Here is a 25,035-nt window from a genome sequence, read left to right as displayed (position 1 = left end):
TATAAAGAACTTCAATATTATTAATATTTCATATTAATGCCTGGATACTATAAAAGAATGAAGAAAAATAAATGAAAAACAAACTACAAAAAAATTTTTAATTATCAAATGAGAACTACTATTCTGTTTCGTAAAAAAAGTGTCTTAAAATAATTATTGCTACATTTCATTTCATTTGCTTTGCTTAGTATTGCACATATTAAAACTTCCCTGAATTCATAAGAACCAAACAGAAAAATAGTTAAGGATGCACTGTATTCTTTTTCTACATCTCATGTCAACAATAAAAATAAAAAAATAAAATAAAAACAGCTTTTACTTCATAAACTGGTTTATTTAAGCATTATAAAAATTCATTATTTTGAAAAATTAGGTCCTCATTGTGAAGAGACTGCTTTCATACAATAAGTACTATTATCAAAGAAAGTATCTATCATTTTCTCCCTGTAAAATACTTTTTACAGGGAAAATGGCTTAGAAACAGTGCATTTTGAGAGATTATTTTAAATTAATGGTTTCGGACTTTAAATGGTTTTTCTCTCTATGGTTAGGCACTTGATATATAAGAATATACATATATACATCAAACACAAAAGTTCTCAACTGCATTTAAAATATAAAAAATTGTGTTATATGTAAGATAATGCAATTTTTGTGCATCTGAATTAGTAAAATGCATAGTATTAATAGAACATCTTGCTGTGCTGTCTTAAGGTAAGACCTTACACAATCTATGTGAGAAGGGAAAAATATAAATGGATAGTGAAGTGTTATGGTTTAGGCATGAACATTGTGCAAAACCTAAAAGAAACAAATGTTGGGTATTATGAACACCTATGAGTATGCAATATTCCAAAAAAATTTAGAGAAAAGAAAACAATGAGAGACTTAAGGACTTCTTTTATAAAGAGGTTACAAAAGCATAAATAGGTTTAGTCACTGGTCATTAAATGTGTTATATTTCCATTATCAGATAAGGAATTACATCAGAAACTATTACTGTTGGAAAAGCACAAATATTCTCAAAGATGCTAAATTGATTTAAGTGGTATTTTTCTTTTCCTTCTCTTTGGAGGAGAAAAGAATCATCAGCAGCAGAATTATGAGCAGATATTTTTGTCACTTTCAAGAAAAATTATAAGAGAACAGTCTGTAACCAAAACAAGTGTATAACTGCAGATGAAACTGAATTATTCAGAAATTGTTTGTCATCTCACATCTGCATAGTGGAGAGATAATCCTATGAAAAATTCAGACTAGTATGACTGAGCATGTTCTGCTGTGTGAATACAAAGCTAAATTTACATACTGTTAAGCATGTGTAACAGTCACAGCAGAAACCATCCACGTTCTTGATAATGTTTCTACTTAGAAGTTAATTTTGCTTAATAAAGCAAAGTTTCATAAAGTAAATAAGGTACTGTTTCTGTTAGATAATACAGATCATGTCCAGAAAAACTCTCCATCCCTATAACTCTTATCTAAATAATTCTTCACAAGTTTCCTTACAGTACTGTAGCTCTTTCACAAACTGTGCTATTAAAAGTTATATGACAGCTTTGTCTGTGTGTTCATTTGTCAGAGATCATGACCTGCCATGGTGTTTGACACTAACTGACAAAGATTCAGGAAGAAAAAGGGAGAAGTTCACTATGATCCAACACAAATGTGAAATTCAACAGACGTGGCCAGACGTTGATATGGATGCAACACTGTAGAGAACTTTATGGAAATTGAAGTTACAGAGGTCATCAATTTTGCAGCCATGTTGTAAGATTACATTGATATAATGAAAAAAAAAAAAAAAAAAAAAAAAAAAAAAGGTATTTCACCCAAAGAATTCCTTTTGGGATGCTGGACAAGTTGATAAAAAGCCTATTATAAATTGTACAACTTGTTGCTTCTTTAATGAGATCATGAATGTATACATTTTATTGCAGATAATAGAGCAAGTCAAACTCATTCTAGATCTTTAAGAAAACATTCTAGAACTTTAAGCTTTAAGAAAACAAGACCTGTGCTCCTTGTCAAGAGCACAGTACTGTTCACTGCAATATTTCATGTATTGTTCTCTGTAACTCTGTTTTAAAACTGTTTATTCCTAATTTGAATTTATAATAATATAGCAAGTAATTTTATAGCACAAATCATGGGTAGACAACTCAACTATTCTATCCAGATCAGCTAACTATATAGACTAACCACTTTTTTCATGGGGAAAAAGTGACCAATCCTATATAGTTAGCTGATACATACAAAATGATGGCTGTCCTGTACACATATATAACAGAATGCAATGTCAACATATATATATATATATATATATATATATATATAAGTGATACATTCAAATGATAAAATTCTACATTCCCTAACTGGCTTGACAGATCTAACATTTGTAGGGCATTCATTACAAATTGTTTGTTAACAACAGTGAAACAAAGATATTGTGGTCAATGTGCTGTCCACTATTTACTTGTGCACAGCACATTTTAATGCAGAAAATATAGCAGAGATGTACTTCAACAAGCTTGAGAGAAAGAGAAAGGAAACAAAAAAAAAAAAAAAAAAAAAACCCCCAAGTCTGGGTAGTGTTGTCATCACTAATTCATTTAAATATAATTTATATTTAAATGAATAAATTAAATATAAATTTTATTTCTATGGCTGAGTGACTTGGCAACTTGGAAATGATGATGGTTGCAAACAACTTATAATGAACAAATATGAGCAGATGTCATCTAACCAGTCTCATAATAATTACTGAAGTGATATATTTCACAGCCTGACTACACAGGCATAATTAAAATATCTGCAAGTCAAAAGGCTTGAAAGATATTGGTTTAAAATAAATTTTGGAGAAAGAGAAAAGAACTGTGCCCTGGAACACTTATATAAGTGTAATCAGATATGCAAGGCATTGAAATGATTTAAAATGCCTTATTTTCTAGAGAAGAATTTGGGAACATCTGTTCCTAACATGGTGTGAGCAGGGATGGGCCAGAATGGAAAATAAAAGATCTATCCACAAAAGTTTGCCCAAAGCTCCATAAGTGATTATGCAACCATGCACACATGGCCAAAAATAAATGTACAAAGACTGTAGCACTATACAAAACAATCAATGGTTTAAATGTTAAAATTCAATTGAGACAGGTATTCCACATTTCAACCCTAAAGAGAGAATCAATCCAACAATTATGCCATGTACAAAGATACATGTTAGGAACAGATGTTCCCTAATAAAAATGTAATTTCATTATACTAGTTAAGAAATACTTTGGCAGGGTTAAGAATAAAATATACATTTTTTAAGTAAAGTATTAACAACTTAATCTCTTGCCATTATTAATTTGTTCCTTAATATAATCTGATTGTTCTTTTGAAATACCAAGGGTTCTCCATTCTTTTTCAAAATCTGCAAGAAGACCATAACCACCAATGTAACCATTTATTCTTGTTGCTAAATGAGAATTAAGTAGTCCATCTGAAAGGCCAAGGCTCTTGCACAAAACAGGATGATTCTGAAGAATGTACTTCTGGTGATAACTTGAAAAAAAAAAAAAATAATAATAAATAATAATAAAATAAAAAAATAAGAAATTTAAGTAATGTATACTATTTTTTTATGAGATGTGAATATTTCTGTTCTCTGTTGTGGAGCTACGATAGCAAATTCCATTCTTAATTTATTTTAACCTAGCTGACAAATCTAAAACCTTTTTCAAAAACTCACTGGCCAATCATATTCAAACTAGTCAAAGTCTGATAATTTATTAGATAATTAAAAATTGCACAAATATGCAGGAATCATGAGGTAAAAAGGAGTGACAGAAATCCCTGGGGTGTAACCATGTGGGTTCATTCAATTAATTTAGTCCTAAAAGGCAATTTCAGCATTTTTTGCTTCTAGCTGATTTGTCTAATAAATATTGTTTTTGAACAATTTTATGAAATTGCTTCAAAAACAATTTCAATTATGTTATGTCAGTTTCAACTTGAGGATCTATGAGATGCAATAGCATACGGTAGGTCCTCATGTTAAAATTGACTTGAAAAATATCAATCCTTTAGTAAACTTTCAATAATATTAGGAAGCACTAGAAACTTTTTTTTTTTTTTTTTTTCTGTGTGAAACCTATTTGTTTCAATTTGGCAAGTTCTTTGCCAAATTGAAGCAAATAGGTTTCATCCAAGAATGATTTACACATTAATGCATCATCCAATAATGCTATTTGTTCTCCAAATAGCATTATTGGATGAAGAATTCGTTCTCCAAATACAGTTTTATTTAAGTTAAGGTTTAAAAAATAATACTTAAAGCTTCTGATAATACAGCTATCTATTGAATTTGAGCGCTGTAATTTTTTTTTTTTTTTTTTTTGTTGGCGCATTGGCTTCTGTGGCCATAGTGCACCTCCCAAGGTTTTTGCAGTACTTTGATCCAAGCCCGAGGCGGGATTCGAACCCGCGACCTTTGGGTTGCCAGGCAGGCACTTTACCCACCTGGCTAGCCCGGTCGGCTTGAGCGCTGTAAAGAAATATGCTTTGTCTTAGAAATTCACAATAGAAAGTTGCCAGCAATCAAACAAATTACACTACAAAAAAAAAAAAAGCAATCAAATCAAACAAATTCAACTTATCAAATTTATTATAAAGTCATTCTTGAATCATTCTGAAGTTGAACACTTGAGAATGATTTGCGATTATTTGAAGTTCACTTCAGCAGAACATACCAGTACATAAATTATCTTAAATTACCCTGATAGTGCAATGCTCAAACTTGCACCATTTTTTTATTTTTTAATGAATATATAAAACATCTTATGGCAAAGTTTTACTGAATAACCAATTTTGACATTCATCACATATTCTCTGCACTTGTCTCTCATTGGTCTTTTGTAACTGTGATTGACAGGAAAGCAGGCTTTACTAATTCACTGACAGGGGAGGACAGTGCTTTTGTCCCTATTTCTAGACTACTGGTAACACAAGTTAAGAGTTAAATGCATAAGTTTTTTCTTTGAAAATAAATATTTAATTATATTAGTTTTTAATAAAATTTAAGTTCTTTTATTGTTTTCTAATTAGAGAGATATTATCACTAGGCCATTACTGTATGCTCTGCATTAGAAGTGAAAACCTGCAGAATAAATAAAGTTTGCTTTAAAAAAAAAAAAAAAAAAAATGGCTAACTGAACAATTATGACAAGTTATTCTTGTGTGTTTACCATAGCCATGTTCGTTACAGAAATTAAGAAAAAAAACTAAGCACTATTAGAATTTTTAAAAAAATTCGAATTTTAAAGCAGTTTTACTCATTTTTTTGAATAGACAAAAAGAGTGTTTTTGCAAAAAGATGAACTCTATAGTACCATCAATTCTAGTACAACAGTGAAATAGAGAAGAGGTCAAATCAAGTCAAAAAAATGGATTCTCCATCATAAGTCTGGATATATATATTTATCCTGGATATGATATATTTATAAATATATTATAAATCACATGTGTGATTTATAAATATATTATAAAACATATTTATATGTTTTATAATATATTTATAAATATATTATAAAATCTACAAAACATTATAGGATCTACAAAACATTCTAGCTGGCCAAAAAATTAGCCAAATCAAAAAAGAACTTGCACAACAATAAATCTAAAAAGCAACATAATAAACTAGGTGATTAATTTCTTGGGAGAAAGAAAACAACTGATTATAATAACAGATTACACTGCAATCCCTATACATTTTTAGAGGCAAAAACAATCCATTTTATTAAACCTGGATGGAAAGAAATCTTTAGAAGATTAGACTGGTCGCAGAAAGGAGTCAATGTGAATGGAGAGTACCTAAACCATTTACGATTTGCAGACGACATTGTGGTCATAAGCCATGATCCTAAAGAATTAGAGGAAAATCTTAATCAGTTATGCAGAGTTAGTAAGGATTTTGGACTAAAGATGAACATGGCTAAAACAAAAGTAATGATGAACAAGTATGCCACAGAAAGGGATATAATGATTGAAGGAGCAGTAATTGAAAAGGTGAAGTCATACTTATTTGGGACAAGTCATTAGCTGTAATAATGATAAATGGATGGAAGTCAAGAGAAGAATAAATTTTGGATGGATAGCATTCAGGAAATATAGTCACATACTGAGGAGCAATATCCCAATTTGTCTGAAACGTAAAATAATGAACCAATGTATACTCCCCACCATGACTTATGGAAGTGAAACTTGGGCACTCACCAAAATAATGGAAGAGAAGCTGAGAACTACACAGCGAAAAATGGAATGAATTATATTGGGAATCATACTGTTAGATAAGAAGAGAAACATATGGATTAGGCAGCAAACTCAAGTAAAGGACATTCTTATCAAAACTGAAGAACTAAAATGGTCATGGGCAGGACACACAGCTCGAAGACATGATGACAGATGGGCTAACAAAAATAACAGAATGGTACCCAAGAGGAGCTAAGAGAAAACCTGGAAGACAACAACGGAGATGGACAGATGAAATTCATGAGTTTGTGGGTAGTAAATGGATGGCCATTGCACAAAACAGAAGGAACTGGAAAGTTGCTGAAGAGGCCTTCATCCTGTCGTGGATTGAAAATGGCTGATGATGATGACACTCTGGGTAATGTAAAATCAAAAATATCTGGGGGTAATTTTGCACAGTCAGAAATGAAGTTCTCTGAGTAGTGCAGATAGGCTGCTAAGGCAGCTCGTGGAATTTTGATTGTGTTTATGATAAACAGAAACTTTTCTACAGGGATAAGAAAGTAATTATCCCATTGTATAAAGCAATGGTTATGCTGCATCTTGAGTAGTGCATACATGCCTGGAGCCCTCATATTAAAGGCTGTAGATCTAATGTAATGGGTGCAAAGAAGGAAACAAGACCGGAGAAGGGAACGAAAGGGTGAGCTCATCATGACAGGCTTCAGTTCTGTAAATTGTGGCATCTGACAACTAGGCACATGCGAGGTGATCTGATTAAAGTGTTTACAGCTTTCAATGGATTAAGCAAGCTGAATGCTGATGGCATTCTTTCTCTTGTACAGACTACACGAGTGGGCATAAATTCAAACTGAGGAAGGATGGTTGCAGGATAGATGTTTGCCTTCAGCCAGCAGGTGGATGATCGTTGGAACAAACTCCATCTGTTGTAGAAGTAGGCAGTTCGAATAAATTCAAGGAAGAATGAACTAGAAAAATTATTGATGGGTATGGACAGGTGATGTGGGAGTTTTTTTTTGCCAATGCTATGTAAGCTTGCTTCCTTGTATCACATGCCACTAATAATAATAATAAAATACACACATCTGTTACAACATTGATAGGTCATGATTCGTTTGATTGCATTTTGTCCTCCCCTCACTAAAAATAAAAAGCCCATATAAAAACACTTACTTCTCAGCATCATAGAATTTACCCACAGGCAAAATTTTTGTTACAACAGGTGCTGAACAGTGTTTCTGAAACTCTTCTTTCGATTTTTCTGCCAGATGTTTTTGTTCTTCATCATGGTAAAATATAGCTGACATGTACTGTCTCTTGCGACACACAGTTGGATCATGATTCATCCAAAAAAGCTCTAACATATCCTCAAAGGTGCAAACATTTGGGTCATATTCTACATCCACAGTTTCAGAATGATCTCCACTTGAAATGAAAAATTATAATTTACTTAGAACATATATAGGCAAAGAATAATAATATTTAATCAATAATTATATTTATTCAATATAGTACTTCACATATCACAAAGGAAAAGAAACAAAGAAATTCATTATTGATGCTCACTGATTATTTTACAGGTGACAATAGTCACTGTGGAATGACAAACAGTACCTCAGAATTATCAATATACGTTCAGATGGTCTGGATCTTTAATTTATTTCCTCATGTTTCTAAACCCGCTGAAGTCTATGCTCAGTAGGGTATTATTATTCTGAAAATCATCCTCTCTAACAGGAAGAAAGTAACAGAATTTAATAGTTCTACGAAATGTGCTTTTAATGGAGAAGTCCTGTTATGGTATATGGAAGCATGCCTGATGGAAGTGGTTGCCTGATTGAGCAACACTGTCTACCACAATGTTCAATTCTGGATAGCAAAAATGAGCATCACAATTGCAGTTAACTATCTGGCCTTTACAGAGTTGTATTCTATCACAAAAGCTATGAATGCAGAGAGTTGGGGGAGACCACTGTGTCACTTGATCTGCAATGCTATATACTATGTTCACAGTTGGAAGAAATTGCTCAGTAACAGAATTCTTCTTTAGTAAAAAGGACAACACTTAAAACTGAGGACCATAAAAAAAAAAAAAAAAAAACTGAGAGACTGTATGTGGATCCTACATGAACTTAGAATGACTGCTCAGACAGTTTTTGATAAAAACTGCAAGGTGACCCCCTAAAACCAAGGTTTGAAATATCTTTTAAGCTTCAGAATCTAAGCAGTGTCAATTGCCCTTTACATATCAAATAAAACTGACACCAAATGCTTGCACTTTAGAAAGCACCATAAATAGATGTCTCCGTCGGATTAAATGGTTGAGTAACAACCTGCTCCTTTGGAAACAACACTATATCCTGGAACAGTGCCGGCGCAAGGCAGGTTCAGTGCATTCCCCAGAACCATTTTTTGGGTTCCCAATATTAGCTCCGGATCTGGATGGAGCTGACACTTTTTTGAGAGCTGAAATTGTTGCTCAATGGAGCGCATGCTTTGTGAGTGATAGGATATAGTAAGGTCATCTGCATATGAATAGGTGTCAACATTAACCGGAATATTTTCTGTTGCATTATTTAGCCTAACTGCAAAGAGCGCTGCATTTAGAACTGATCCTTGTGGGACCCCTTCTTCTTGAACAACTGTACGGGATAGTGAATTGCAGTAATGCACTTGAAAGGTCCTGTTTTCTAGAAAACTCTGATTAGTGGTAGCTGACCCCGGAGTCCTGTGGCATAGAGATTTTGAAGTATGCCATACTGCCAGGTGGTATCAAAGGCTTTTTCGATATCCAGGCAGATCATGACCAGATGTTCTTTATGGATAAAAGCATTGCGTATGTTCGATTCTGCCTTGATCATAAGGTCTAGAGCTGCCCGATTTTTCTGAAATCCATACTGATTCTTATTCATCACTGAATGAAATTCTAAATACCATACTGAACGAGCATGAATCATTTTTTCTAGTGTCTTACCAAGGCAACTGCTGAGAGATATTGGGCGATAGTTTCGTGGATCGTTTCCGGGTTTAGCAAAGGCTAGAGAACTATTGAGTGGCGCCAAGAAAGAGGGTAGTAGCCATCTGAGAATATCTGGTTGAAGTATATTAGTAATGAATTCAAAGCTTGTTTGTTTAAATGTTTAAGCATTATATAATATATCCTATCAGGCCCTGGTGCACTATCACTTGACCTATTTAGAGAGCTCTCTAGTTCAAATAGTATAAAAGACAGATTATATGGAGGAGATGCCCTTGTATTGAAGTTCAGGTTATGCTTTTCTGCGTTAGCTTTTAGCTGTTTAAAAGTAGACTGATATGCTGATGTTGCAGAGATTTGAGAAAAGCAATCTGCCAGGGCATTTGCAATTTCTATTGGAGAGGAGAAGTCTTTACCTTTCCAACTTATAACGGGCATTGATTCAGGGAACGATTTACCATTCAGCCTTTTGATTTTATTCCAGATTTTTCTACTGTCTGTATTTTTAGTAATAGTGGAAGCGAACAGGATCCAAGAGTCTTTTTTTCGCTTTTTTCTGCACATAATGTGCCTTAGCTTTAAATTTCTTAAAATTAATCAGGTTTTCAGTTGTTGGGTACTTGCAAAATCAATTCCATGCTTTATTCTTTTCTTTTTTGGCATCATTATTCCACCAGATAGCGGCATGTCTGTGAGGACCAGCTGTGATGTTTGGTATAGCACAGGTTGCAGCTGTTATTATCTGTGCATTAATGTGGTTGATAACTTCATCTATGGACTGGCTTTTGATGACTTGATTATCAAAGGAAATTGAATCGGTGGACTTGTTCCAATCTGCTTTTGATTATTTCCATTTTATGCGGCTGGCTATACGTGTGGTTCTGTTTGTTTGCAATTTGCAAATAATTGGGTAATGGTCACTGTTCGGTGGGTTACTTGAAACTAACCACTGAATGATTGGGAATAGTTTTGAGGAACATATTGATAAGTCAATGGCAGTAGATACTCTGGTGGGAAAGTGAATAAGTGTCAGCACCAGTGTTTAATAACACGAGATTCTGGCTGTCAAGAACTGTTTCAATGAGTTTTCCTCGTTTGTCTATCTGGGGAGATCCCCACAGTGTGGTGCCCATTGAAATCTCCTAGTAGAATGAAAAGAGATGGAACCTGCTTTATAAGGTCCTCCAATTCTTTCGCAGTGAATTCTTTGTTTGGGGAAAGGTATACAGAGATTATGGTTAAAATAAAGTTTAAAACAATACATACCACTACAGCCTCTAATGTGGTCTGCAGCGTGATCTGTTTTGAAGGAACTTTGCTCTCAACTAGTATGACTACGCCCTCCTCTGGTTGAGTTAGTATTGCTTCTGTCTTGTTGATAGATACTATAATTTTTAATCACTGGAGTCACCTGCGGGGTTAGATTGGTTTCTTGCAAGAAGAGGTCATAAATATCAAATATACTGCTTCGTAGACCTCTCTACAGTTCCACCATATAATATTCTGCATAATTTAGTTTTGGAGATTGTGTATGGTTCTGTCTGCTTTTTATATCTAGCCTGCTTGTGTCGTTCTAGTTTCAACTTTTATTTTTTTGGGAAGTTAGGGCACCCAATGTAGTAGTGGCATGTGATGCACGAAAGTAAGTGTATGAGCTTATGCAGCATCAAAAAAAAAAAAAAAACACGCACACCATTCCCTCCAAATGCCTGTCCAGTTCCTTCTTAAATTTATTTAACCTATCAACTTCCACAACGACAGATGGACGTTTGCTCCAGCAATTAACCACCCGCTGGCTAAAGGCAAATTTCCGCACATCTATTCTACATCTGTCTTTTCTTAATTTGAATTTATGCCCCCTTAGGTTCGTAATCTGAACAAGTGGAAGGATCCCATCAGAATTCAGCGTGCTCAACCCATTCAAGGCCTTATACACCTCAATCAGATCACCGCACAGGTGCCTAGTCTCCAGCCACTGCAATCTGCATAACTTAAGCCTCTCTTGGTAAGAGGATCCCTTCATTCCCCTCACCAATCTTGTTGCCCTTCTCTGTACACGCTCAAGCAAATCTACATCCTTCCTAAAATAAGGCTTCCAAACCTGTATGCAGTACTCAAGGCGTGGCCTGACCATTGCTTTATACAGAGGGACAATCACCTCCTTTTCCCTGCTATCAAAATTCCTATATATCATTGACAAAACTCCATGACCTGCCCTGGCAGCCTGTCTGCATTGCTCAGAAAACTTCATATCTGACTACATATTACTCAGGTCTTTTTCATTTTCTACCACCTTAAGTGTAGTATCACACAGTTCGTACATTTCTCTGGGGTTATTTCTACCCATATGCAGTACAGGCATACCTCGGTTAACGTTACCTCTGATAACGAAGCTTCGATATAACGAAGTCCGCAATTTCAAGCCCCATTTAACAAAAAAAAAAAAAATATTCCAGTTTAATCACCTGAAATCTAAACAAACTGAAGAAATTACGGAAACTTTTGGGGCTTCTCGTGGTTGGTTCGAGAAATTTAAAATACGGGCCAGGATTCATAGTGTAAAATTAACAGGAGAAGCTGCAAATAAGTTTCCAGAAAAACTAAAGGAAATAATTGAACGTGAAAATTTTCCACCAAATTTGGTGTTCAGTGTTGACGAAAGCGGTTTGTTCTGGAAACGGCTACCAACAAAAAGCTTCATTTCTATTGAAGAAAAATCAGCTGCTGGGTTCAAAGCAGCCAAAGACCGTTTAACGTTACTCTTTGGATCAAATCGTCTGGCGATTATAAATTAAAATTGTTATTAGTTTACCATTCAGAAAATCCGAGGGCGTTAAAAGGTAACATAAAAATGAATTTACCTGTAATATGGAAAGCAAATAGAAAAGCGTGGGTTACCAAGGAGTTATTTACTGGTTGGTTTGTTAACCACTTTTGTTCTGAAGTAAAACGGTATTGTCAAAAAAAAACAACTTTGAAGAAAAAGCTCTTTTGTTGTTAGACAATGCTCCGGGATATCCTACTGATCTTAACACGTTGGACACATGCATTCCTGTCAAAGTTGTGTTTCTTCCAGCAAACACAACTTCCCTGATTCAACCATTGGATCAGGGAGTAATAGCATCATTTAAAGCTTATTATCTGCGTCGAACATTAAGCAATTTAACTGAACTAGAGGATAAAGTGGAAATGACAGTTAAAACCTTTTGGAAAAACTGTACCATTAAAAACGCAATTGAAAACATTGATAGTTTTTGGAAAGAAGTCACTAAGAAATGCTTAAATGGAGTTTGGCGCAAAATATGGCCAGAAGTTGTACTAGAAGAAGAAAATAACATCCAAGAAATTAGAAATGAAGTTATCCAGATGGCTCAATCAATAGGTTTCGAAAATGTCGATGAAGAGGATGTTAGAAATTTATTGAATGCAGAAGATGATGGTTTTTCAGTGGAAGATTAGAAAACCTTGTTAGCAACGAAGACAAAGATAATGAAGACGAAGTTAAAGAAGTTCCTGCCGAAAAAGTGTTAACAACCGAAGATTTAAAAAGGTGCTTAAATGACATTGAAAACGTTTTAAGTTTTTTTAGTGAAAATGATCCTGATTTAGGAAGAAGTTTTATTGTTAAGCGATCAGTGTTAAATGCAATAACTCCGTATAGGCAATTGTTAAATGAAAGAGAAAAAAAGCATAAGCAATCAACTTTAGACTCATATTTTAAAATGTGATTTCACTTTGTATGTAAGTTGACTGTTTATTTAATAAAACTTTTCTTTGTTCGAAAAAAAAAAGCGTTTCATTTTATTTACGTAGGAACGTATCCCTATTCTGGCCATAGTATTTTTACCTCTGAAAACGAAGTTTCGCTTAACGAAGTAATTTCGTGGAACGCATCCTATTCGTTATTCGAGGTATGCCTGTACTTTGCATTTGTCAAGGTTAAACTTCAGTTGCCACTTCTTAGCCCATCTGCCCAAATTTTCTAGATCCTGTTGCAGTAGCACACTGCCATTACTGTCATTAACAACCCTGCCAACCTTTGTATCATCTACAAACTTTGACACTAAGCCTGATATACCTTCATCAATATCATTAATAAATATACAAAACAACAGTGGACCCAATACTGAACCCTGTGGGACTCCACTAATAACATTACTCCACGAAGAGCAGCACCCATTGATTACCACTCTCTGTCTTCTCCCACTCAACAATCCTTTTATCCATTGTAGCAACTTACCCTTAATACCATTCTGCTCCAATTTGTACAATAGTCTTCCATGCACAACAGTGTCAAAAGCTTTCCTGAAATCCAAATATATGATATCAAAATTATTTTTTGCACCCAGTTCCTTTGTAACCACATCATAATATCCTATCAAATTTGTCAGACAAGACTTTCCCTTAACAAACCCATGCTGTGTCTGAATTATTGCTGCAGTCTTGTCTAGATGATCCTGAAATGCATCTTTAACCAGCGACTCCATTATTTTACCTGAACAGAAGTTAAACTAACTGGTCTGTAATTATTCATGTCACCCTTCGATCCCCCTTTGTAAATTGGGGATACATTCGTACATCTCTAGTCCGTGGGGACCTCCCCTGAGTCCAAGGATGCTCTCATAATTATGGCTAAGGGTTTCCTTAGTTGCTTTGCCACCTCCTTTAATATAACTGGATAGATCCCATCCACCCCAGGTGCCTTTCTTGTTTAACTTCAACAATTTCTCCTCCACTTTGCTCTCAGTTATTACAAAATCATTAAGCACCCTGCTACAATTTGATAACCTTCTGCCATTTTCAAAACTTAATAACTCTTTATGTGTGAATATAGATTCAATTTGTTTGCTATCTGAGCAGGATCATCAACAGTCGAACCATCTATATCAAGTGGACCAATGAGATTCATCCCCCTCCTTTTAGGGTTTATATAAGTAAAGAAATCCTTGCTGATTTTCTTAGCATCCTTTGCCAAAGATTTCTCATAATCTGCCTTCGCCTGCCTAACCTCCTGTGACCTGATTACAGACTAGCTTATATCTGCCATAGGCTTCTGAGTCGCTTGATAATTTATATGCATCCCATGCCTTTTTCTTCTGTCACGAGTCTCATTAGTTCATTTGATAACCATTTAGGCCTAAACCTTGAACAATATTTCTTAATAGGTATGAAACTTTTAGTAGCTTCCACGATTAATTCCTTGAATGCTTCCCACTTAGAATTTACTGTTGGTAACATCGTCAGTTGATCCCACTGTACAGAATTTAAAAACTCTGTCTGAGACCACTGTACTCACCTTTACAGAAGCAAAAACCCTTTCCTTTATCCCTGACGGTAATTATATCTTTAAGTAAATCGCACATCAGTACATTGTGATCACTGCCACCTAATGGTTCCTTTATTTGCAAATTCTTAATATGCGAATGATCACTGCTGATAATCAGATCAAGAGTTACTCCTTCTGGTTGCCTCTTGAACATGCTGCTGTAGAAAACAATCATCTAATAAATCTACAAAAGCCTTGCTAATGTGCAAGTGACCAACCCACAAGTTCCAGTCAATATTTGGGAAGTTAAAATCCCCCATTATAAGACATTCTGATTTACTAGCCCACTATTTCTCTGTACAATTGTTCATTGTACTCATTCGAGTCATTAGGCCTATAACACACTCCTACTCTTTTTGCTTTCGCAGTACTTATGTCACACCAAACTGACTTAACAGTGCACTGTTCATCTGTATCAACTGGATGCACTTCTTTTGATTTTGTTTTTCTTAATTAACAGCATGACACCTCCTCCCTTCCTATCCTATCTATTTCTGTACACATTGTGCTCCCCAAATTCCCTCATGGTAGGGCAGGGCATCTACCCTACACCTTAAGCTCTTATAAATGCCCAGTAGAATGCTAAGTTGATGCCTAATTTCTAGACATTCTCTGCATCTGGCGCACACACACACAAAGACATCCTCCTTGGCTAGATCATGTTCTGTTCCAGAGAGTTCGGCAAACGTTTCACAAGTTGCACATTTTTTTAGGCTGTGATGCATTGGAGAATCTTCCCCCCACAGTCTCCCCTGAGTCACAGCAGTCCTGGCACTTTGTGCCCGTTGCTTTGATGCTCTAGTCTGGGGCATGATATTTTAAATTAATAAGATCAATAAATTTAATTAATTAATTGTTAATACTACGCTATCTAATAGAATCCTAAATGCAGTGATGCGTATTACGCTATATAATTATACATTAGAGCTACCTAGTTACCACAATTAAAAATTTGAATTCCCTACTACTCTATACAAAAACAATGACTGCAAGATTCAAACAAAATAACGGTTTTACGTATATTAAGTATTAATCTACAAAAACTCTTTATCTAAATTAAAAATAACCAGTGTAACTATACCAGCGTAAGACTACATATAAAGTGCAATATAAAATAACAATTAGGTAAATAAAAAAAACAAACACTTATTGCTTTTTCGGAGCCTGTAATTCACAGCTGTAATTTTTAAAGAGAGTCAGCGCCCTCTTTTAAGAAGATGATATGTCCATATCATCTTCTGCATGTAAATCTAAGATTGACTCATCCTGTAGGGTACCAGCATCAATGTCCATATTTCCTGAGTACGGTCGGTCTGCAATATTTGGGGATGATGCTTTCAATTTCACAGTTTCTGGCAGAGTATCAGTTGCAGTTGGTGGGACTGTTAGCGGAGTATTGCTAGCACAAGTCACTTTACATTGTTCTGTAGGTGGCTGCTGTGGGGACGCTAGCACTAATCGAGCCCAATCAGCAGTTGAGATGGATGAAGGTACTGTAACTGCCGTTTGTGTTGCAGCTGACGTAATTTTTGGCTGCCGCAGCATAGGTAATTTTTGGCATACTGAGCATAACTTTCTTCCTAGCAGGTGACCTTTTGTTCAACTTTGTATTTCTGAATCTCTTTTCCTACCCTCCAGAGTTCACATGCTTTTGAGTAAGCTGTATGCTGGCCTTTACAATTTGGGCATTGCAGCGTTTCTGCATTGCAGACAGTTTGTGCATGAGCTTTAGAGCCACAGTTCAGATAGATGGTGTCTCCTCGACATACTGTTTGCGAGTGTCCAAATTTTTGACACTTAAAACATCTGATTGGATTCGGAATGTAGGGACACATTCGGCAATTTTCGGCAATCCAGCTTTGACACATGATGGTAAGGTTGGTGTACTAAATGTGAGGATAATATTCCTAGTGGGAACAAGTTCACCATCTTTTTTTAATCATTATCCACTTTGTTTGAACTACTTTTTGATCTTTTAGTTCTCCCACTATCTCATCTTCAGTGACATTCATCAGGTCCCACTCTGCTCTTACTCCTTTGGAACTACAGTAAACCCTCGCTATTCGCAGGGTTACGTTCCTGAGAAATGTCGCGAATACTGAAAACGCGAATACTGAGTTATGGCTCCCATAGTAATAAAGGGGTTCCGTTCCAAAGTATGAAATATATAAGAAAAACTAGTCTAAAATTTTGTCTATGTATATATTATATGTACCTTCATAATATGACTGTACATGACAGTACATAGTGAAATGCAAGCATATGGCATCGAAATGAAAATAAGAAACAATTTAATATTAAATGTAATATTTATTAGAAATTTCAAACAAACCTTTCAAATCAGCGCCTTTGCTAGCAAAAAAAAAAAACATCCCGCCAGTGCTATCACCAGTTTCGCTAAAGTGTTGATAAAGAAGTTTTGCCTTTTCACGAATGATGAGTGAACTTAACGGAATTTTATTTTGAATTCGGTCTTCTATCCACAGATTTAAAGCTTTTCCATATTTTTTTAATTTAACATCACGAGTTACAGAGCAAATTTTTGAAGCAATTAGCGCGGTTTCACGGACACTACGGCAGATTTTTTCTTCCGATTTCTTGATTGATCGTACTGTTGACTCATTGATTTTATGTTTTGCCACTGAGGAGACACTTTCACCATTAGAAATTTCGTCTAATAACTCAATTTTATTCGCTAGTGTCATCACCTTCTTTGATATTTTCACATTTCTCTTTTTATTCGTAGCCATATTTTTGTAGGGGTTAGAAAGAACTTGACCACAATAAAGTCACTTTCTTCCGTTAACGCACTCGAAAAAGTCTGTTTTACACTGCAAAACGGTAGAGTTATCATTTTTGTAAGCATATCAATTTATAAATTGATAAATTTATTCAATTTATAAACATATAAATTAAAATCAAACGACGAAACCTTCCATGACTAACACATACTGAACAAGGATTAGCGAGAAACATCCACGCTCCCGATTTTTTCACCCCTCTCCCCCACCCACTGAGCGCTGTTTTGACCGGGAAAGATAATTTTAGCCACGCCCATGTTTTTTATGGCGGAAAATATTCACGGCGTTTTAAAATTCACATTTTTTTAGGTTTCATTTTATATTAAATCGGCGATCGCGAATACAGATACCGCGAATAGCGGGGGTTTACTGTATTTAAAGTAGCATGAGGGTTGACCTGTACAGGTATTCCACCAAAAGTTGACAATTTCAGTAGAGCCTGAGAATGCTGGTGCTTAGTTGTTTCGACTAGCAGATCTCCCGATCGGAGTCTTTTCACCATTTTCGGTGAACCAGCCACACTTTCCAAACATTTCTAGATTAGAAATGGTGAAAGTGCACTCACAGGTTTGATAGAAAGAGAATGTAATATGAGGAATGTTGGATATTCCTGCTGATTCTCATTTTTGCGTAGTCTCTTAGATTGTGATATGTCACGTTCGGGTTCATTTAAGTCATGACATAAGCATCTAGGCTAAAGTGCTGAATAGTTGTCATATTCCATGGTTGCTCCTTTTAGCCCCGGAGGGTACTTTTCCTCCAGGTTACCGGCCCCGCCACATGGAGGCAGGAGCAGTGCCACCAGTGACCAAGCAATTAGAGATTAGTGGTTATGTAGGTTAGTTCTATATACAAGAAGGAGAAAGGTACCTTTCCTTTCTTTTTGAAAAGCTTACTTCTTTATTTAGAAGAGCTGAAAATAAATAACTTAGTAAATAAACACTTGAAATTTCTCCGGAATCTTAATTCTAGAGAAGGCTCTTTTAGATTCACTTTGTTCACTCGCTTGGCACTCGGGGCCACCAAATTGTGTAGCACTACACTTAGGGTAATAGAAAATGAAAAGGATCTGGGGTAATTGTGCAGTCAGATATTACGTTCTCTGAGGAATGCATGCAGGCTGCCTGGACAGCTCATGGGGTTTTGTCAATGATATACAGGAATTTTGCTAGCAGGGATAAGGGGGTGATTATCCTATTGTATAAGGCAATGGTCAGACCACATCTTCATTACTGCATACAGGTCTGGAGGTATCATTTTAGGAAGGATGTAGAGCTTTTGGAACAGGTACAGAGAAGGGCAATGACATTAGTGAAAGAACAAAAGGGTATTCTTACCAGGAAATGCTTCAGTTCTGCACTTGAAAGGAGATCTGATTGAGGTGGTTAAGGCTTTGAATGGATTGAGTAAGCTCAATGCTAATGGTATCCTTCCTCTTTTTTTCTGTATATGATTTATTCAAATTGAGGAAAGATAGTTGCAGGGATATTATCATAAATTTGCTTTTAGTCAGTAGGTGGTTAATTGCTAGAATAAACCTCCACCTGGTTTTGTAGAGATGGATGCATGATATGGGAAGTGGTTTTTTTTTTTTTTTATCCTTTTATTTTGGCTGATGTTGCATAAGCTGGCTTTTTTGAATAATTTACCAGTATTAATACTAATACATCAAGGAAAATGAATGAATTTAGTACAGACATGCAGTGCTGAAGTCAAACTACTATGAACATAGATTAAAAAAATATCACTCTGTTCAAGAAAAACTTGAACTTTTGAGAGAAATAAAAAAAAGGCCCTTTCCCAAAACTGAGTGCTGTTCTAAAAGATTCATCATAAATAGTGTTCAATGATATTTCAGATATTTTTGAAGATCATTTGAAGAAGCTCCAGGAAGAAACATCCACACCCATGTTTGAATCCAAAAGTTTGTGAAACTGTTCTAGTGCTTTGTCCTTCAGTCTTGGTAGCTTTGCTAAGAAATGCTTTTCTGAGATCATTATATCATTTACTTTATAGCAGTCTGCCATCTTAACATTCCCCAGCGAATCATATAATTTTTTTTTAGAATTTTTATTACAATAACTTCATGTTTGACTCTGCTATTAAAATTATAATCTTTATTTTTCTAAAATGTTCTGCCTTGTGATATTATTTAAAAGACTGAACCCAGCATGTCAAACTAAGGGGTTCACCTCTGGTGAGTATGGGCTTGGCACACCCAGGGTCCTGACTTGGATATCATCATCATCATCATTCTTCTCTTTCTTGGTGACTCCCTTCTAATTTTCTCTTTCTCTCTCTCTCAGGGTAACTTGGAAATTTTTTTTTTGGCTGGTGCAGCATAGGCCTCAGGCTTCCTTACACTATGTGGCTAGTAATAATAATAACAATAATGACGATCATCCTGGACCTGTGATCTAACCCTAATTTAAGACTGATATATGTAAAGAAGGTATACTGTTTTCTCAAACAAAGATTTGATTGTTTGAGAAAACAGTATACTTTCCATGTCTGAATGATAATGCATTCATTATCATTCAGACATGGAAAGCAATATTCCCACACGTAGATGGCAACATGTATAATATTCAAATTTTCAAAAAAAAATTTTAAATCAATGCAAATATCTAATATACAACACATCCTGCTATAACACACCATCTCACAACGTGTTTCAAATTATGTGCATATTTGTTCAGAATGCAAAACACTACCAGTCAGTAGTGCCAGAGGTGTGTCAAGAGACTTGAACCTTTCTTGGTCTACTGTACGTAAAGCTTTGAATAATTTTATGCTGGTTCCCATACAAGATTCACGTAGTGCAAGAACTAAAGTCTTGTGATCAGCAACAACGGATAGACTTTGCCCTACAACAGTGGTTTCCAAACTTTATGTTACTATGCCCCCTTTTAAAAAAAATCTAATCTTAGCGCCTTCCCCCCCCCCATTTATTTCAAAAAATAATACAGACATTTTTAAATGGTAAAAAATGTATTAATACAAAAAATGAAAAAAAAAAAAACGTAATTGACAGAATAAAAACAAGGTTTTACTATATATATATATATATTCATTTTTAAATTAATTTGTTTTTAATGCAATGGATGTGCTTGTTTATTAGCACAAAATTTATCAAATCTAGGTGTCATTGAGGAGAGTGCTGCTCGTAGCTCTTTTTCTACTACTAAATGGGCTCAATATTTGGATTTTATTGCAGCTAATGCAGAAAATTCCATTTTGCATAAATATGATGTTACGAATGGCAGCAGTACTTGCATTGCTTTGCTTGACAAAGTGTTATATTCTTCACTTCGATTCAACCAAAATTGAACTAGGGTTTCACTCTGAAATTTTTGTTTCAATGAAGTATCGAATGATAATTTTATCAATTTTTCCTTTTCAATATTTGTCAATCCAAATTCATCATCTTGTTCATCGACAAATGGATTCTGTATCCACGCGAACTTTGTAAAATCAAGATCTTCGAAATAATGTGAAAAGTGCATTAGCAAACCATCCAAGTGTTTAGTAAATAGATTTTTGTTTGCTTCAATATTAACTCTGGCACAGAAATCATTTAAAAGTGGAAACAAGTCGAACTTATTTTTTTGTAAATTTGATTTCCATAGCTCCAATTTTTTTATGAATGCTTTCACTTTGTCTTTTTGAATCAGTGAATGCATTTGTGGTCCTTGCATTGATTTATTCAAAACACTCAATTTTTCAAAAATTTCAACCAAATAGGCAAGTTTAACAATAAAGTTATCATTCCTAAATAAATTTGCCTCTTCATTATGATTTTCATCAAGAAAAATTGCAATCTCTTCTTTGAGTTCAAACACCGTTTGAATCACTTTTGCACGAGATAGCCAGCGCACTTCACAATAGTATAGAAGTGAGGTATAACTAGCTTCCATATCTTCATACAGCTTTGCAAACAACCTAACTTTTAAAGGACTGTTTTTTTTTATGTAGTTTATAACTTTCGTAACTTTTGTAAAAATGTTGTTAAGTTCTTCGCTCATATTTTTTGACACAAGAGCTGCTCTGTGAAGCATGCAGTGCGTCCAGATAACTTTGGGTGCTTTCTTTTTAACTAATGTTCGAAGACCTGCCTTGTGTCCTGACATTGACTGTGCTCCATCAGTACAGAGTCCAATGCACTTATTCCACTTTATGTCATTCTCATCAAAAAAAAAGTGTCAATTATATTAAAAATTTCATTGGATGTGGCCTTTCCAGGAATGGGGTTGCAAAATAATATATCTTCCATTATATTAGTTTCTGGAACATATGCAATTAAATGAGCATCTTTAGCTACACCAGTTGCCTCATCTACTTGTATGGCGAATTTCGAAGTACACAGTCGAGAAACTAACTGATTGCAAAGATCTTCAGATATATCATCGATTCTTCTGCCAACTGTATTATCAGCAAGAGGTATTTGTCGCAACTGTTTTTCCAAACATTATTTTAACCATATCAATAGCTGCTGGCAAAACTAGAGTTTCTCCTATTGTGTGTGGTTTTTTACATTTAGCAATTCTGTAAGAAATTTGGTACGAGACTAGCAATGCATTTGATGGAACAGAAACTATTTTTTTTTTGAGCGTTTGCTTTTGTTTATTAAACTCATCTAATTTTCTTTTGAAAAAAATTCTATGGGCTTACCAACTTATTCAGAATGCATAGTTTTAAGGTGCCGTTTTAATTCACCTGGTCTCATACTATCTGCAGCCAGAACTTTCGTACAAAACAAACACATTGGTTTTTCCAAGCCATCTATAATAACACTTGTGAATCCTAATGATAAATAGGATGAATCTTATTTTCTTGTCTTGGGAGTTCTACCTCCTTGTTCCCTGTTGTTTGTATTCCCACTACCTTTACTTGTATCAGCATCAGTATCTTCATTATTAGTGGATTTTCTCTTGTAACCAGTCAGAAATTTATCCATTCATCTAAAAATATTAGGATTAACTTTATATTCTTAAAAAATACAACTTCTAAATTACTAACAATTATTATCAGTAAGTAATCACGCCAAAAACAATAAAAACACAATAGTACACCGCTGAAACCATATTTTCAACCATGCAGCTAATGCTATACTATGCAATCTACCTATGTATATCATACATAGTACGCACTAAATTATATATATTACATTACATCATATCAATCATCAATCCATTTCAGCAAAATATAATTTTTTTTTTCCAAATAAATGTTTATATCAAAGTTAGAGTGAGATAGGTGGCGGTAAATGTTTTAAAAAATAGATTATAAAATTTAATGTTATGTTATGAAAGTTTATTTATATGTACATATTTATTTTATTATTTATATATGATGTTATGAAAATTACATTTCTGTTAAACTTTTCGTGCCTCCTTTTGCACTAATCTGTGCCTTCCCAAGGAGGCACACCTCCCAGTTTGGAAATCACTGCTCTACAATTTCTGGCCCATACGGAACTTGATGATACATGGGCTCGAATGATCTTGTGGTCTGATGAGGCACATTTCACTCTTCATGGGGCTGCAAATGCACAAAACTGCCAGATATGGGGAACTTCTCATCCATCTGCTGTGTATGAAAGACCACTACAAAGTCCATACGTTACAGTATGGTGTGGATTCACAGCACAGTTTATAAATTGGATCATTTTTCATTGAAGCGTCTACACCTCATGGCTCTTAAAGGTGTATGATAACTAGTGCATGGTACTGCACTCTAAGAGATCACATATTCTCACTCTGCAAGAAAGGCAATGCTTGTATACCGTAGTGTTCATGCAAGATTGTGCCCCTCCCCACGTTGGTCGACAAGTGAAGGAACTGCTCCGTTCAACATTTGGAAATGATAGCATCATTTCTAGAGACTCCTCAGTTCTGGCCAGCCCGATCATCAGTGATTTCTGGTGATCGGGCTGGCCAGATCACCAGAAATCACGACAACATCCCCAATGAGATGCTACACAAAACCATGTCGCACACAGGCCTCCATTTTTAGAATATCACCTCAAGTGAAGGAAGGCGCATGGAACAATATCTGTAGATTTCTAAGTTCTGATATTAAAATCTAATCCAAAGTTAAGTATTCCATCCCATTTTTACAGTGCCAATTGATCCCCTGGTGGCAGAAATTTGAACTAATTTATTTTCTTCTACAAATCGCTTCCCCATACCCTAAATGACATACCCACTGATTTTCACAGCATTATCTCTAACCGTTTTGACACTAGGGTTTCCTGAATAAGGAAACTTATTTTATAACCACCTCAGTGGTTATAAAATAACTTCTTTAACTTCAGTTATAAGTACAGCAGATGAAAATATTGCTCAAAAGCACTTAGTCAAAAACAGCTGATTTTAATCAACACAGAAAACAAAACTTACAAATTACCATAAAAATAAATACTTACAGGCGACGATAGGTGGGATTCTCTAATGTTCCTCCTGTATAACCAACACGTGTTCGAATTACTCCTGAAGCACAACCAAACTGTGCTTCAGGAAACCAAAATCATGCCAAAGCAAACGTTGCTTTTTCTGTTTCTACATTTGGTTCCATCATGCTGACTGGATGATATTTCAGCTTAAAAGGAGAAAAAAAAATAATAATAAATATATCACAGATTAACACTCTTCCATACAGGATCACTGCTGGAATCAGAAAAAAATAAATAAATAAAATACATAACTAATTCATTTATAACTGAATTAAAATAAAAATTTTGATATTTGTGTATTAATACAGAATATCACTAACAAGCAGTCTACCTAAGAACAAAACAGCAACAAAACTTACCACTTGAATTAATAATTTTAAGTTCAAAATAGAAGCACATCTTTTGTGAAATATACTTGAAATGAAGTATATTCCTAAATGTCCAGTGTCAGTCAAGTGTATTGTTGCCGCAGGGTTTTAGGCACATTAGCAACTTAGACCATATTGCACTGTTGTATATTATGTCTGTACAAGTGCATGTTCATAAACCAATTTTCATGCTGTGCAGGCCAAAAAAAAACACAGGGGGAAACTATTCCCTATTCATGAGTTCAGCTATTTACAGATGTGACTAAAGAGGATTTTAAAAATTCTCTAGTCATATATGGGAATTGAAACCAGGCCTCTCCGAATAAGTGACAAATGACGGAACTGCTATACTGTCAAGAAGGACCATACTATGTGTAAAGAACAACTAGTAATTAATAAGTTGCACATTTCTGGAAGAGCAAAGAGTAAAAAATTTACGCTGTTAGAGTTTGATGTATAGACCTTCGAAGGTGGTAGATGATTTTCATCAACCGGTGAAATACCACCACTTTGCTTATTAGAGGCTTGAAGTGGTGAAACCCATGTTTAGTCTCTACAGCAAAGTTTCTGGCACCCCCCTCCCCCCATACTTCTCCTTCAACCCATGCACGGTACTAAGTACTATAGGTTTTGATACCTTTCATGTTTGGGGTTTTCATAAAAAAAAAAAAACAAACAGCTCATTCCATAGATGCTCAATCAAGTTGCAATATGGTGGCTGGAAAGGCCAGTGATATACAGTAAGGTCACCTTCACCTTACCATAACAGACCTAAATGATGGGTCTGTTGATTCATGTTGCAATGGCATATCCAGGTATCATTGTAATGGAGGGGCATGGTGCCGGGGGCAGAT

The 25,035-nt window shown here is 35.1% G+C and overlaps 1 protein-coding gene across 2 annotated transcripts in view; it reads right to left on the bottom strand.

The window, feature by feature from the left end:
- Window positions 1–2,662: 2,662 nt before the first annotated feature.
- MsrA (methionine sulfoxide reductase A) overlaps window positions 2,663–25,035 on the bottom strand; it is a 54,270-nt gene continuing 31,897 nt past the window's right edge. For both annotated transcript variants that reach the window (XM_090381982.1, XM_090381980.1), the window contains exons 2-4: window positions 23,787–23,959; window positions 7,429–7,680; window positions 2,663–3,549 (exon numbers count right to left, since the gene is read on the bottom strand). In XM_090381982.1, coding sequence (XP_090238108.1) covers window positions 3,324–3,549; window positions 7,429–7,619 — 417 coding nt within the window. In that variant the 5' untranslated portion in view covers window positions 7,620–7,680; window positions 23,787–23,959 and the 3' untranslated portion in view covers window positions 2,663–3,323. The remainder of the gene's footprint in view (window positions 3,550–7,428; window positions 7,681–23,786; window positions 23,960–25,035) is intronic.

Source organism: Mastigoproctus giganteus, chromosome 9 (genome assembly GCF_048544385.1).
Source record: "Mastigoproctus giganteus isolate SK-2022 chromosome 9, ASM4854438v1, whole genome shotgun sequence".
Lineage (NCBI taxonomy): Eukaryota > Metazoa > Arthropoda > Arachnida > Uropygi > Thelyphonidae > Mastigoproctus > Mastigoproctus giganteus.
This window is presented reverse-complemented; position numbering and strand designations above follow the sequence as displayed.